The sequence below is a fragment of the Thamnophis elegans genome, chromosome 2, assembly GCF_009769535.1.
Source record: "Thamnophis elegans isolate rThaEle1 chromosome 2, rThaEle1.pri, whole genome shotgun sequence".
Lineage (NCBI taxonomy): Eukaryota > Metazoa > Chordata > Lepidosauria > Squamata > Colubridae > Thamnophis > Thamnophis elegans.
In genome coordinates, this window is record NC_045542.1 from 113,528,472 (window position 1) to 113,544,093 (window position 15,622).

The 15,622-nt window shown below is 35.5% G+C and overlaps 1 protein-coding gene across 1 annotated transcript in view; it reads left to right on the forward strand.

The window, feature by feature from the left end:
* Nucleotides 1-15,622, forward strand: part of CACNA2D3 (calcium voltage-gated channel auxiliary subunit alpha2delta 3) — a 594,623-nt gene that overhangs the window by 544,459 nt on the left and 34,542 nt on the right. The window contains 2 exon segments of the mRNA XM_032208561.1: nucleotides 13,647-13,722; nucleotides 15,178-15,230. Coding sequence (XP_032064452.1) covers nucleotides 13,647-13,722; nucleotides 15,178-15,230 — 129 coding nt within the window.

A 15,622-nucleotide genomic window follows, 5' to 3' on the forward strand; every position in this document is an offset into this window, starting at 1 on the left:
AAGATATATTTATGTATAAAACAATATTGCTGACGTGTCATTCATAATGATAAGCTACACAATTCATGTTATTTAAGCTGATGCAAAGGGACTTTGTGGGAATGGATGTGCTTAAAATGCAGATCTACCATCACTTAAGAAAACCACACCTGGTAGGAACCCAAAAAGTTGATCTGTACTTGGAAAGACCTCCGTGGGCAAAGAATGAGATTTCCAGAACAATATACTCTTCCCCCACTGGATATTCTCTCTGCCAGTGGAAGAAATATATAAAGCCAATCCAAATATCCTCCAATCAACAAACTGAGAGCAGAAGGAGGAGGGTGAAGATTAAGAGCAGTGATTCATATTTACAAAATATTTCATGCTTTTTGTTAAATGTTCTATCTGACAGGAATAAAGCACAGAGACTATGGATAAAGTGCTGGTATCCATTTTTATAATTCTGATAGCTAATTTGGAATGGCTCATGGATTAAACATTAATGCTTATAAAATTCCCAATATCAAAGTCAGCTGAGAATAGCTAAGCTCCACATTGAAAACACCTTGTAAGAAATATGAGCTGGCGATTTAAATACAAGGAGCTGGTTATTGCCAAAAAAATTGAATTGTCAAATTATATAATTAGACTTAAAGCTTCCCAGAGACACTTGGGACAGTGAAATGGGTATAAATTTAATAAATAAAATAAAATAATTCCTCTTTCTTTACTTCCGCAAAACTGATACTGGCTGTTATGAAATAGAAAGTCAACCTTTTGTTTTATTTTCCATTCAGGTAAGGGAATATTTCAATCTAAAAATGAGTCATACCTAATTAGACTGTAGGATTAGTTGTATTGGAATCCTTTCAATGGGATTTTAAAATAATTTACTTGAAACTTGTCCTGGGTCTGCAGCAGTATAGCAGTATACAAAATTTATAAATTTTAGGGACTTAGAATCTTCCCATAGCTACTACTGAGTAACCTTAGTATCTGTATAGTTAGGAATAGTTTTTCCAGGAAGTTCCATCAGCTTTGACTGCAGAGAATTTAACATATGCTTTGTATAATAAGTAGATATTGGACTTTACATAAAAACATGAATTACCATGCGTCATCAGGCCAAGATCTATCTTCCTGAACTAAAATTTTCCTGAATTTTACTGAATTACAGTACTCAGCAGTGGTAACCATTGTCCATACTGGCTACGCTGCTTGTGGTTGAAATTTAAACTGTTTGGAGAGCCAGATGTCTACTCACTATTTACAGTGATAAACTCATTGTCCCTTTAATAATTGTAGGATTGATGTTAAACTACAAAGGCAAACACAAATTTGATTCCTTCTAAAATATTTTCCTTTTATTTACAATCTCTAGCATTTTTAATTTGAATTTTGTTTTGACATCTTTATCTGTCTATATGGTTTATATAAAAGTATCATGTTCTCAGTGGCCGTGTGTGTGTGTGTGTGTGTGTGTGAGAGAGAGAGAGAGAGAGAGAGAGAGAGAGAGAAAGACAAGGAAGGAGGGAGGGAGAGAGAGGGAGGGGGAAGAGAGAGAGAGAGAGATCTTCCCCTGTAACAGTGTATTGGAGTCAAAGAATAGTTGATTGATGTAGCCAAGAGGGCCTTTACACAACTCCATCTGGTGCTCCAGTTGAGCTCCTTCCTGAATTGGAAGGCTCCTTCAAATTGTCACCCATGTCCTAGACACAGACTTGTGCAATGCAACAGCAATATGCTGAGATCTTTGCTTCACGAGTGACATTAGTTGCCAGTTTGCTTTGGGGTATAATTCAAGGTGTTGGTCATCACCTTCAGAGCACCGTATGGCCTAATGCTAGGTTATTGCCTGTCTGTCATGTTTTCTGTATAGCTAGAAATGCCCGCAGAATTCATGCACTTTGGGTTCCTTTGATTAAACAAAGGTCTATCAGGACTCAGGAGTGATGCCTTTTCTATCCCTGGACCTGCCCTCTAGAATGAAATTGCCACTGAAATCCATGTGCCTGTCCTCTTAGTGTTTAGCAAAGTCCTGAAGACCTGGTTGTCCTTGCAGGCATTGGGTTGACGAGGATGGAGCCACTTTTCAGATGGTATTTTCTTTTTGCTTTTATATAGAGTGACTGGATTCCATTTTGTTTTGTTTTGCATATTGTGAGCTGGCCAAGGCTAGTCTGGAATTGAGTTGTGCCAACAGTGAGTGAAGTAAATGCATAAAACAATTACAACAGAATACATGTTTCCACTTACATACTTGTGCACAAAGTTTCTTCTGCATTTTTTTATATATAGATTTTTTTTCTTTTTAAACAAACAAGCACAGACAAACATAAAACATAAAACCATCTTGCAGTTTCATACAGTGTGTCGATTGGTTACAAAACTTTTGTACATCCTCACCATAGTCTTCGCTTATAAATTTATATAAAATCTCGTATTATATATATATATATATATATATATATATATATATATATATATATATATATATATACACACATACACACACACACAATTATTATCATTGTCAAACATTTATTTGACTATAACTATTATTACTTCATTTTATGTAAGATATTCTAAATTTTGAATAAATGTATATTATGGCATTTCTTTACATCATCCTAAATTCATCCAGTAGTAATACATCTTTATAAAATTCTCTAACATATTTCACTTCCATATTTTTTGTCTAACCATTGATAAAATAAGTCCCATATTTTATAAAATTGTTTATCTTTGGTTACAAAACTTTTGTACATCCTCTCCATTGTCCTCACTTACAAATTATATAAAATCTCATATTATCAATCTAGTATATATGTAAACATTATTATCATTGTTAATTATTTATTTGACTATAACTATTATTACTTCATTTTATGCAAAATATTCTAAATTTAAATAAATTCAAATTAATTTTTATTATAGCATTTCGTTACATCATCCTGTATCCATCCAATAGTAGTACAATCTTTTATCTCTTGCCATTTGTGGTATTCGTATTCTAATTGCTTTTTTAGTAAATCTTGTATGGACATCTCTTGGCAACTTGTATTTCATTGCATATCTTGTAAAGGCTCGAAACCCCTGATCTGTTCCTTCCATCATCTTCCCTTCGGTTATCACCAATGCTTCTGCCAGAATTTATATCATTGCTTCTGCCAAATTTTGTCCCTTTTCTTCTTCTATATTCTGGAATCTGAGGTAAAATTCTAGTCTGTTGATCTCCCATTCCAATATTCCACTCTTGTCTTTTCCAATCACACTCAATCTGCTGTCAATATCTCTAATTTTCATATCTCTTTGTTCATCTTTTTCTTCAATTTTTTGAAATCTGTCCTCATATTTCATCCTCATAATATTATCTAATCTCTTTTCAATGTTCTCTGTTCTTACTATATTTTTTGAATTTCTTGTATAATCATCTGCATGTCACTTCCTTTTCTTTTTATTGTTGCAACATCATCTGTTTTGATCTTTTCCTTCAGATAGTAAACACTGCCACTATATAGAATCCAAGGCTCTTTTCCAAACAAAGTTAACAGTTCTCTTTCCAAGTTCACTGCAGGAGCACCTATATAAACAATCAGTGCTCATCCCCCATCATTTTCAATAAACGAGTTCAGAGTCCTTGTAAATGTATTACTTTGCACAAAATTATCAAATGTTCAAACAAAGAAAATAAAAAACAATATTTCCCAGCCTCTAAGCGGCAGTGTTATTTCTTTTCATCTATTTTTACTTCCCTCTTTATATTCCAGGAAAGAAAGAAAAAATAAAATAAATACTATAGGGCATTGAAAAAAGAAAGTCTTAAAAAAAGAAAAAGAAAATCATTCAGTTTAAAAAATAAGCGTTTTTAGAAATTCCAGCAGTAAAAGGATTAAAGAAAAATAACACGCTAAGTTTGACTCAGGCTTAATCTCATCGCTTGACCTCTTCTGTCTTCAATTTTAACTTTACTTTTAATCGTTTGGGGTGTTCTCTCATCTAATAAAAATTATCTCACCAATTCAACACACTTTCCGTCCAGCTTTCCTTCCATTTCTGGAGCTGTCCCAACTTTCAGCAGCTTTAATGGCTGCTTCTCTGTCGCCGGAAAAAAAGGATTCTCCTAGATCTACCAGGTACTTTGCAATGTCTCTGGGATCAGTAGAATGTGCCCTTCTCTATCACCATCTCTATGATACAGTTTGGGCCCAAAAGGACCATCCAGCGACAGAGATATTGACGGGGAACTTGGAGCTTCAAGATCACATGTCATACCATCACAACATCAGCCCCGCTTCCCACACCTTCTGCATTTTTAACTTGAGTTGCCACTAGGTTACATGGGCAGTGTGCAAGTCTAATAAATAAATAGGCAAATAAAAATAAACAAAATCAAGAGTCAGACTTAACTCTTACAAACCTAATCCCAAACAAATTTCAGAATCAAAAATTTTTACATCCCTGAATCATATCTTAGGTTCCCTTTCAGGAAGTTAAATCCAACTCAACCCAACAAGACCAAGTGCTGTGGGTTTGGGGGCTTCCCGGATTTCAAGGTATTTCATATCTGACTTTGGATTTGGATTTGGAGGGGGGGAATTCCTCCATTCAAGGATGTGATGCATCTTGGAGATCCTACAGGAGTCACAGCTCCTGCAGAATGATGGGTGGCAGCTCTGACCCTTAAGGCCTTTACACAACTTCATCTGGGACTAATTCGGACTGCACAAGACCAAGCCTTAAGAACAAATGCATACAACGCCAGAGTTGAGATGACAGCAATAGACAACAAATGTTTCTCTGAAAAAAAAACAACCCTGAAGAAACAGTGGACTTGCTAGTTAGTTGCTGCAAGAAGATCACACATAATAGCTACAGAAAATGACATGCAAAGAAACAACAATGGTGCACTGCAAGAAATATCACGTGCCTACAAGGAAGAAATGGTGGGACAACAAAATGGTCAAAGTAATAGAAAATGAAGAAGCTAAAGTGCTTAAACAAACAAACACCTGCCATACAACACCACAGACTTAACAATTGCTAACAAGAAAAACAAAAAAAAAGTCTGGATATTGGATGTGGCAGTATTTATGGAGACAGCAGAATAAAAAAAGAAGGAATTGAAGAAAATCACAAAATGAAAGTCCTGCAAATACAAGTAGAACGACCGCAACAAAAGAAAGCAAAGATAGTCTCAATAGTAATAAGCATCTTGGATGCAATCCCAAAACATCTGGAGCACCACTTGAACACCATTAGCACTGACAAAATCACCATCAGTCAATTGCAAATGGCAGCTTTACTCGGAACAGCTTACATCCTGCAACTACACTTTTAATACCATCAAGCACAATATTTGCCTATCCCAGGTCCTTGGCAAAGACTTAATAGGTGGATAAAAATGCCAAATCCAGTAAAAACATCTGACTGACTGTGCAGCCAGCCATAATAATAATAATAATATGCTCAAAACAATGGGCTATTCTTAAAATATAAGACACATAGAAATTTTAAATGAAAAATAAATATATTTGTTTGATTGCAGGGCATTTTCCAAATGTACTTACGAGTTCTGACAATAATTGTTCAGTAGCCCTTAAAAAGGAAATGAGGTAATGAAGTTTTTTCTTTTTAAACTGCGCTTTCATGAAAGTTTTTTTTTTTAAGTGGCACATAGGATACCCAGCGCAGAGAAAAAAAATTTTTTTCCATCCCCGTCTAAGGACAGACTCAGGCTTTTCTTGGCAGCACAGATCTAGGAACAGGTGCATTCAGGCATTTCAGGATACGGACGACAGGAGAATTTATGACAGGCAGGCAGGAAGGAAAAAAAGCTAATGGCAAGGAAAAAAATCCCACCTTTTCATGCATCAGACTCAAGCCTTATTTATAATGATATCCAGTTTTAAATTTTCAGTTTTGCCCCCACCCAGGCAGTGCTTGAAACCACTTTATTTGAAACAACAACTGAATGAAAAACTGCTGGTGACCTTCTACCACTGCACCATAGAGAGTATTTTAACTTACTGTGCCTGTGTATGGTTTGCCAATCGCACAGTGGCGGATAGAACAGCACTCCAGAGGATTAATGTCATTGCCCAGAGGATCACTGGTTGCTCTCTCCACTCTTTGGAAGAGCTTTATAGCTGCCTTAAGAAAGCTCAAAACATTCCTAAAGATCCATCTCATCCTGGGCACCCATTTTTTTAAACTTTTCATCTGGCAGACAGTACAGGATAATAAAACAAGGACAAATAGGCTGAAAAACAGCTTCAATCCAGGACAGTAACTATATTGAATTCTAGTGTGATATTTATGCAATATAGGTTTTCAATTCAATTGTATAGCATGTGAAGGATGTGTGTTTGTGTTTTTATTTTTAAAGTTATAGTTATACACTGAAATGGCATTTAATTTTGTTGTACGAGGTGCAATAACAATAAAGTAAAGTAAACTATTTGTGATAGGTGGGTTTTTTCCTCTATTCTTTTTGTAATGGAGTAATCTAATTTCAGACAGTTTTCTTCTGACCCTTTAAGACCAGAGTTCTTGGGGCTGAGGCTGGGTCTCCACTCCTGATCATGCTGGCCTCCTGTCATGAGATGTCCCCCTCCAAGAAATCAAAGAGGAGCAATTATTTAGTTTCTTGGAGCAGAGATGTCATCTCACTGGCAGGTTCCAGCAGGATGCGTCTCAAGAAGAAAACCAGGAGAAAAATGCAACAATCCTTTTGCATGATCCAGATTGATTGCTTTCAAACTTAGCCATTTTAGTTTAATGCATTGACAAAAACTTTAGTGAAGTCAAAATATTAATAATAGTTGTTGATGTTAAGAGAACAACTAGTGTTAATACTGTCTCATGTAAAATGAGCATTATTAATATAGTCTAATAGTTAAGAATACAGTGGGCAAATTAATGGGATTTGTGCTAAAACAACACACATAAGCTATGTAGATTTATTCTCTCTCTCTCTCTTTCTCTCTCTCCCTCCCTCCCCCCTCCATCTCTCCCTCCCTCCCTCCCTCCCTCCCTCATTGAATCATTTTGTAAAAGTCTTTTTGGAGGCCAAATCTCTGCCTATGTGTTTAAACAAAATTGTCTTTCTGTGCAATCACTTTCATGTAGTAATTTTCCAGGAGAAGAATATTTTAGAAACCTGTATGAAGAAGTCATATTATGTGCTTCCAGACATTATCTAAACTAAGACCGGAGAACAGTCAGATTGTATTTTCCTGCACTGCATATGTGCTACCAGTCTTACCCCCAGATATTGGAAGCAAAATTTCAGTGACACCTTTTTAATTGGTGCTCTAGTATTTAAAATTAAGGCTGGAAATTGAGACAAACAGTTCCCATTCTTACTCTTAAATCCATATCCCAAATCTCCAAAAGAAAGTGAGTGTTTGAGCCAATTTCATATCATTTTCAGTGGTTTGGAAAGGTTTACCGATCAGGATGGCAGCAGTGGGAGGCAAACAACTCCCTTTTCTGTCTTTAACCCTTTTCCAACTAAAAGCACAAAAAGCTGTCTAAAATCAGCCCAGAAAATGGAGGCTTAAGAGTAGGGATTGGAACAGTTTGTATTGCAGAGGTCTTCTGTCCCATTCTACCCTTCAACCATTTAAAACATATAAACGCTCTGGAAAAAATGACCCATCCCTTTTGGAAAGTTAGGAACCTGGTGAGCAAAACTGACAGAATACACATGGAATTGGACAATATTGGACAAAGTTTATGTTTATAACTCCATGTTAGCATTGCCAGATTAGGTTATGAAAAATACTAAACATATACTATCCAGCAATAAAGCTGATGCTTTACTGAATGTCTTCCATTTAAATAAGTCTTGTGAATTTAAAGACTTTGGCAACCTAACTGGGCATTTAATGGGATATAAAATAGAAATAGCTATTTAGACATATTCTGCTTTACAGTGCTTTACAGCCTTCTCTAAATGGTTTACAGAGTCAACACATTGCCCCCAACAATCTGGGTTTTCATTTTACTGACCTCAGAAGGATGGATGGCTGAGTCAACCTTGACACAGTGAGAATTGAACTGCTGGCAGTCAGCAGTCAGCAGAATTACCCTCCACCACCACAGCTCTAACAAACTATCAAAATATATAACAAATATTGCTTTACAAATATTGTTGTAACTTGTTGAGTTTCTAACATAAGGAGAACTCATCAAATTTGCAGATAACACCAAGCTGGAAGGAATAGCCAATACTCCAGAAGGCTCACGATCCAGAAGGATTTTGACAGATTGGAACACTGGGTCCTATCTAACAAAATGAAATTCAATTGAGAGAAAAGTAAGCTTCTACATTTAGGCAAGAAAAACCAAATGCACAGGTATAGAATAGGTGATACCTGGGTCAATAGTAGTAATTGTGACAGGGATCTTGGAGTCCTAGTAGACAATCACTTAAATATGAGCCAGCAGTGTTCAGCAGTTTCAAAAATAACCAGACTGTATTAACAGAGGGATAAAATCAAGTTCACATGAAGTATTAGTACCATTTGGAATCACTGCATCCAGTTTTGGTCGCTGCAACATAAAAAAGATGTTGAGACTCTGGAAGTGCAGAGAAGAGCAACAAAGATTATTAAGGGACTGGAGGATAAAATAAATGATGAACAATTGCAGGGATTGGGTATGTCTAGTCTAATGAAAAGAAGTGGGGGGTTATTATAGTGTTCCAATATTTGAGGTGCTGCCTCAAATTGGTCAACCTATTTTCCAAGGCACCAGAAGGCAAGACAAGAAGCAATGGTTGGAAATTAACCAAGGAGAAAAGCAACCTAGAACTAAGAAGAAATTTCCTGACAGTGACAACAATTAATCAGTGGAAGATTTTTCCTCCAGAAGTTGTGGCTATCAGTAATTCAAAACGATGAACATACTGTACATAATACTTCTTCCTCCTCCTATTTTCTGGACAATCACCTTGTGAGGTGGGTTGGCCTGAGAGAGAGTATCTGGCCCAAAGTCACCAAGCCAGCTTTATTTCTCTTTCTATTGATTGTTGTAAGCTACCTGGAATCATTATCTGACATGTGGCCATATAAGTCTTGAACATAAAATACATAAAATGTTTCTGATTTTAACTATTTTTTCAATTAACCAGAAAACTGGAATATTAAATGTGCATTTTATAAATTACAGCACCTCAGCTGTTTAGTTTGTATGCTATTTGCTTTAAAAGTTCGGTACCTAATCATGACACACAAACACACAAACATGAATGACAACATCTTTTTTTCTGCCATAATTCTATGACATTGCCTTCATCTTCTGCCCATCCCATATGTGAGACTGTTCTTAGGTCTTAATGTTCTTAATGCTAAAACAGAATCTTGCTGCTTAAGTCAACACTGTTCAAGGACAATCTCAAGGTGGGTAAAATAGAACCTGAATAATGCATACCTGTACATGAGGTATATCAAGTGTAAGCCTTCTGTATTTTAATTCTGATGAAAGCATGTGAGCCAATGAAATAATAAGCTGTTTTAGAAAACAATGTGAACAATTTTGCTTATTCGGGGCGATTGAACTAAATATGTAGTTCCATTTAAAAGATTATGTCTTACAGCAACAAGATGCTGTCATTCTTGTTACCACGTGCCAGGCCAATTTATTTCTGCATTAAGTTCCTTTCATCTGATGTAAGCAAACAAAGCCAATGCTACTCAATGCATTTAAATTACGGTACACATTCAGTTTGTTAGCATTCAGATACTTTGGCTAAAGCATTACAGTTAATTTGCATAGAATAAATATAATGTCATGACTGAACTGTTTTTGGTAACTGACCAAAGAGCAACTATGAGATTTGGAAAGCCAGATCTTTTTCATGGCTTGCAAAGATACAAAACAGGCATGGTCAGCAAAATGTTGGGGACGGGGATAATCAGGTGATGCTGGATTCTCACTAGCTTTAGTTAAACATAAAATAGCTAGAAGATGACACCAAAAGGCAGTCCAACTCAGTTCTGCTCTGCATTAGCCAGTTTGAATTTCTAAGTCTAAATCTACTGAACGTTTTTAGTATTCAACAGCTAATAGTGCCTTAGTCATCACATACATTTGTCTGCAATGCACCTCCTTTGATTGATACAACATCATCTTGCCGAGAAAAAGTTAGTAAGGTAGAGAAACCCATTGTCTATGTGAAGATATTTCTTCAATCACCTTGACAAAAAGATTTTTGAATAGGAAATAAAAAGGAAACAACCTGTTAGAGAAGCAGCATTTCTCCTTACTAAATGCTTTGGGACCAAATTCATAAATTGCTGGAAGAGGTTTATCAGCAGTTGGGTATTCTCCATGGAGAAAGATATAAAGATTATATAATATAAACATCACATTGAGACTGAAACAGGCATTGCAACATTTTTCTCACACTGCAGCCATAACATCATTGTTGCACTGCTTGGGAGAAGCCTGACAGAAATTAGTTTGGTGTAGTGGTTAAGGCATCAGGCTAAAAACCAGAAGACTGTGAGTTTTAATCCCACCTTAGGCACAAGGTCAACTTGATGACTTTGAGGTAGTCACATTCTCTCAGCCATAGGAAAGAGGCAATGGCAAACCACTTCTGAAAAACCCTTGCCAAAAAACTGCAGGGACTTCTCCAGACAGTCTTTGAGAAACAGTTACGTATGGTTTAACACCGGGGGGCGGGGGGGGGGGAAGCTTACTACAGCCTTCACCAGGACTGACTTTTTCCAGAGAATTTAGAATCACAGCCTTCTAGGTTAGATATATTGGTAGATCAAAAAAAGCTTATTTTCTTAAATATTCTTCAGTCCACAGTATTTTAGGATCTCATTACAATCCTCAGGTAGAGGTTTTTAGACAATCAATATGACAAGCCAACTCTAAGAACAGAAAAGTGTTTGAGATGATTTAGTGCCTTAACATTTAGCAGCATAAAATTAAGAATAAACCACAAGAAAGGTTGTTGCTGTTTTCATATTATGCATTTTCTGGAAACAAATTTTGGTTAGCCATTCTTGCTTGCTTATTCATTCATTCATTCAATTTGTGTTACTACACATTTCAAATTTGTGACTCTGGGCAGTGTAGGTAATTAAAACAAACAGAAAGAATAATAAACAAAATGCAGATAACCGTAAAAACAAAAATAACCCAATTAAACCAAATTGAAACCACTATCCCCATTAAACCCCATAAACATCAAATGGGCTACACTCTACAATAATGCAAAAAATATGAAATGTGCTTCCTGATTCAGTTTTAATCTGGAATCAGCTATCAGGAAGTATCAAAGAGACAAATGTATCTATATGAGCAGTGTGTCACATTCACAACCACATGACTCTGGGGAAAGGGGGAAGAAAAGAGGAGAAAGAATAAGTCTTCACCATTCCATTCTTTCTTTCCCATTCTTTCTTCAAACATCTGAGAATAGATTAAAATCATCATATCACAGTGGAAGGGTGTTTGTCAAAATTGGGGAAGGTCTATTCTAAGTAATCTAAGCCAAGGGTCCCTATATAAACAAAGTAATAGCAAAAGCCAACATGGGTTTGTCAAAAATAGATCATGCCAGACTAATCTTATTGCATTCTTTGACAAAGTGACAAAATTAGTGGACCAGAGAAATCCCGTTGATATAGTTTACTTGGACTTCAGTAAGGCATTTGATAAAGTAGACCATAACCTACTACTAGATAAAGTAGAAGAATGTGGGTTAGACAGCATCACCACCAGATGGATTCATAACTGGCTGATCAACCGCACTCAATGTGTAGTCCTCAATGGAACTGCATCTACATGGAGGGAAGTATGCAGTGGAGTACCCCAAGGGTCTGTTTTAGACCCAGTACTCTTCAACATCTTCATCAATGATTTGGATGAGGAAATAAATGGGGAACTCTTCAAATTTACAGATGACACCAAGCTGGCAGGAATAGCTAACACTCCAGAAAATAGGCTTAAGATACACAAGGATCTTGACAAACTTGAACATTGGGCACTATCTAATAAAATGAAATTCAATGGTGAAAAGAGTAAGGTTCTACATTTAGGCAAGAAAAACAAAATGCACAGGTACAGTTTAGGTGGTACCCTGCTCAATAATAGTAACTGTGAAAGGGATCTTGAAGTCCTAGTGGACAACCATTTAAATATGAGCCAGCAATGTGTAGCTGCTGCCAAAAAAGCCAACACAGTTCTAGGCTACATAAACAGAGGGATAGAATCAAGATCACGTGAAGTTTTAATACCAATTTATAATGCCTTGGTAAGGCCACACTTAGAATACTGCATTCGGTTTTGGTTGCCACGATGTAGAAAATACGTGGAGACTCTAGAAAGAGTGCAGAAAAGAGCAACAAAGATGATTAGAGAACTGGAAGCTAAAACATATGAAAAACAGCTGCAGGAACTGGGTATGTCTAGTTTAATGAAAAGAAGGACTAGGGGAGACATGATAGCAGTGTTCCAATATCTCAGAGGGTGCCACAAAGAAGAGGGAGTCAAGCTATTCTCCAAAGCACCTGAGGGTAGGACAAGAAGCAATGGGTGGAAACTAATCAAGGAGAGAAGCAACTTAGAACTGAGGAGAAACTTCTTGACAGTTAGAACAATTAATCAGTGGAACAGCTTGCCTCCAGAAGTTGTGAATGCTCCAACACTGGAAGTCTTTAAGAAGATGTTGGATAGCCATTTGTCGGAAACGATATAGGGTGTCCTGCCTAGGCAGGGGGTTGGACTAGAAGACCTCCAAGGTCCCTTCCAACTCTGCTATTGTATTGTATTGTATCTATACCCACACATATATCCAGGTAGCACACAAAAACATGACTCCCAATCTGTGGGGGAAAGTATCCTCCATGGAACTGGTCCCTGGCACCCAAAAGGTTGTGGGCTGCTGATCTAAGTGACGTTTTCACCAGCCTCCTCTGTTTTTGAACATCAAATAGGCCTTTGATTCTGGAAATACCTTAATAAATATATATAGTTGACAGCAAGCAACTTGCTAAATATAATCAATTCAATTCACTGAAAAAAACCACTGTCTTTCATAATTACTAGAGTATCCTAGATATTCATGGATCTAAACATACTTAACTTTAGCTGGGTTTTTTTTCATATCTTTATTTGCAATGAAGTGTTTGATTTTATAATCATTTTTTAAATTCACATTTAAATTACATTTTCTTCTACTATCCTGTATCTCATTTGTTTCTTCCCTTTTACATAAATATAGAGAGAGACTCTGCATGTGGATGAGTGACAGACTATTTTGAGGCATCAGATAATACAAAATATTTTAAACCCCTCCCCCCAAAAAAATCAAAGTACAATCCTATTTTAGTACTGTTCTTAGAATTGCTAAAGGAGCAGAAACCAATACTTTAATTTTTAAATGCATATTTCTATTTTGTGAATCAGTTTAATAGTCACAATTTCCTGACAGTTTTATTCAATCCTTAGACTTACACGTTTTTTTCTTTACATTTTATTAGATTTAATCCGAGTATATATTAATTCTATAATCTAACCCTGTCCTTTAAAAATGCTAAGGCTATTTTTGCCTTGTGAGCAAGTCTTGTTGCATTTCACATTATTTTTTGGTTTATTTTTTTCCTTCTAGTCAAGCAGTTTTCTATTCTTCTCTATAGAATTACACTGTATGACTACCAAGCCATGTGTAGAACAACGAAAGAGAGTAGCGATAGTGCCCACACCTTATTGGATGTAAGTATTCTTCTACTGCTTATTATTAGATTGCCATTTATTTCTAATCCTATATATCCTTATCAAGGTATCAATAACCTTTATTCCTGGTGTGTTTGTGGTGGCCAACAAAACATTATGGTAATTTTTTAAACTATTAGCTCACATGAATGTTGAAGACTTTTCTACATGTTTGTCCCTAATGTATGCTTGCATGCTGGATTTGTAAATCATCTGTAAATACATTACTTTGTATAAATATAGTAAGCATTTCATATATTATGTGATTACATTTCCTAGAATAATACCTTTGATCACAATGGGTTGTGTTATGGAATAGATGCATGAAATTTTACCATAATCCTCATTTAGCAGGAAAATCGGGAATTTTAAAGACAATGTTATATTTGTTTTTAGCCAACTTATAAAACATGAATATTTTCTTATATTATAACAATAAATCATCAGTATAATCATTGTTGGATCAGAATTAGAGTGATTTTTTAAAAGTGTTATAAAATAGGAACAATTACTACTGGTTCATTTGATTTTTATCCCACTTTTCCTCTAGGACCCCAAGAAGGCATATGTACCACTATCTTTTTTATTTCCTCACAAAAGTGTTGTGTTGGGCTGAGGTTGTGCATGAAATGATGAGCTTTCATGACCTTGAAACAGTGTCTCCCCAGTTGTAATGCACATATCACATTATTGATCTATAGGTTTTTACGCTTATGAATTAAATAAAGTAGTGGCCTAACTGTAACTTTCAAGCATTCTAATCAGGAGTTTATGATAAGAGACATGGTTGATATAAAAAGAAAAATCACTACTATGAATAGTAAGATGCACATACATAAATTCATCGAGGGAGGGAAGGAGGAAGAAGGGAGAAAGGAAGGAAGACTGTATTTATGTAATTTTAGCCTCATGTCATTTTTGCAATCTTCTGAGAAACATTTGATTGGGTACTGTTAGATATACTATTAGTGCAATTCAGTAAATTTTTTCAAGCAATCACTAAATACTTCTTAAATTTTCTAATAATGAACAAGTGCATTTATAATATGAGTTATATCAATATGGTTTATATCTCATAGAATTTTTTGAAACTTTCTAACCATTCTTGAGGTGATATCATGTCTGTCCTCATTTACTGTTTTTTTAAGCATTATGATTTTTTGGATGATACTAGAAAATGCTGTAAATGAATGGTGGGGCAATAGTTATAGAATAAATTAGTTTGGGAAGTGATAGAAGTGATAAAAATTCAAGCAACATGCTATTATTTTTGCCAATAATTATATCACACATAAACATCACAATAATAACTGTGCTAAAATCATAACATTTTATTCATTTGTAGAAATGTTAATGTATTTAAAACATCTATAGATATACAGATATACATCTGTCACTTAATATATAAATATTATACATCCTGGCTTTTTGATTAAGTAATTTGTTTGTCTTCAGCCTTACAAAGCTTTCTTTGCTGCAGTCAAATGGATTGTGACTGAACTTGTCTTGTAAGTAAAACTTGTTCTGATTTGAAGATGATACTTTTCCATCTTTCTTTCATTCTTCTAGTTGTACCAGTTGAGTAATTTATGTACACTTTCAAATCCTTACTGTATAATTTTAGCGGTTTAAAAAGTACTTAAAGCCTTATGGATTTCACAGTAATCATTTCCAAAATATAAACTAATAATGCAATTCAATACATGCCTACTCCAAAGTAGAATCCTATTATTTTCAGTGGAGCTAACTCCTAGGTATTTCAAATATAGGATTGCAGCCTAAATTTATTACTGTGGTTGCACTTAGATGTAATATAAATATTTGGCTGATTCCAGTTCTGCTTGGGTGGGCTACTAATGTGTGTATTTTCTCAGAGGATCTTCTGTTGTTCTCTAATTTC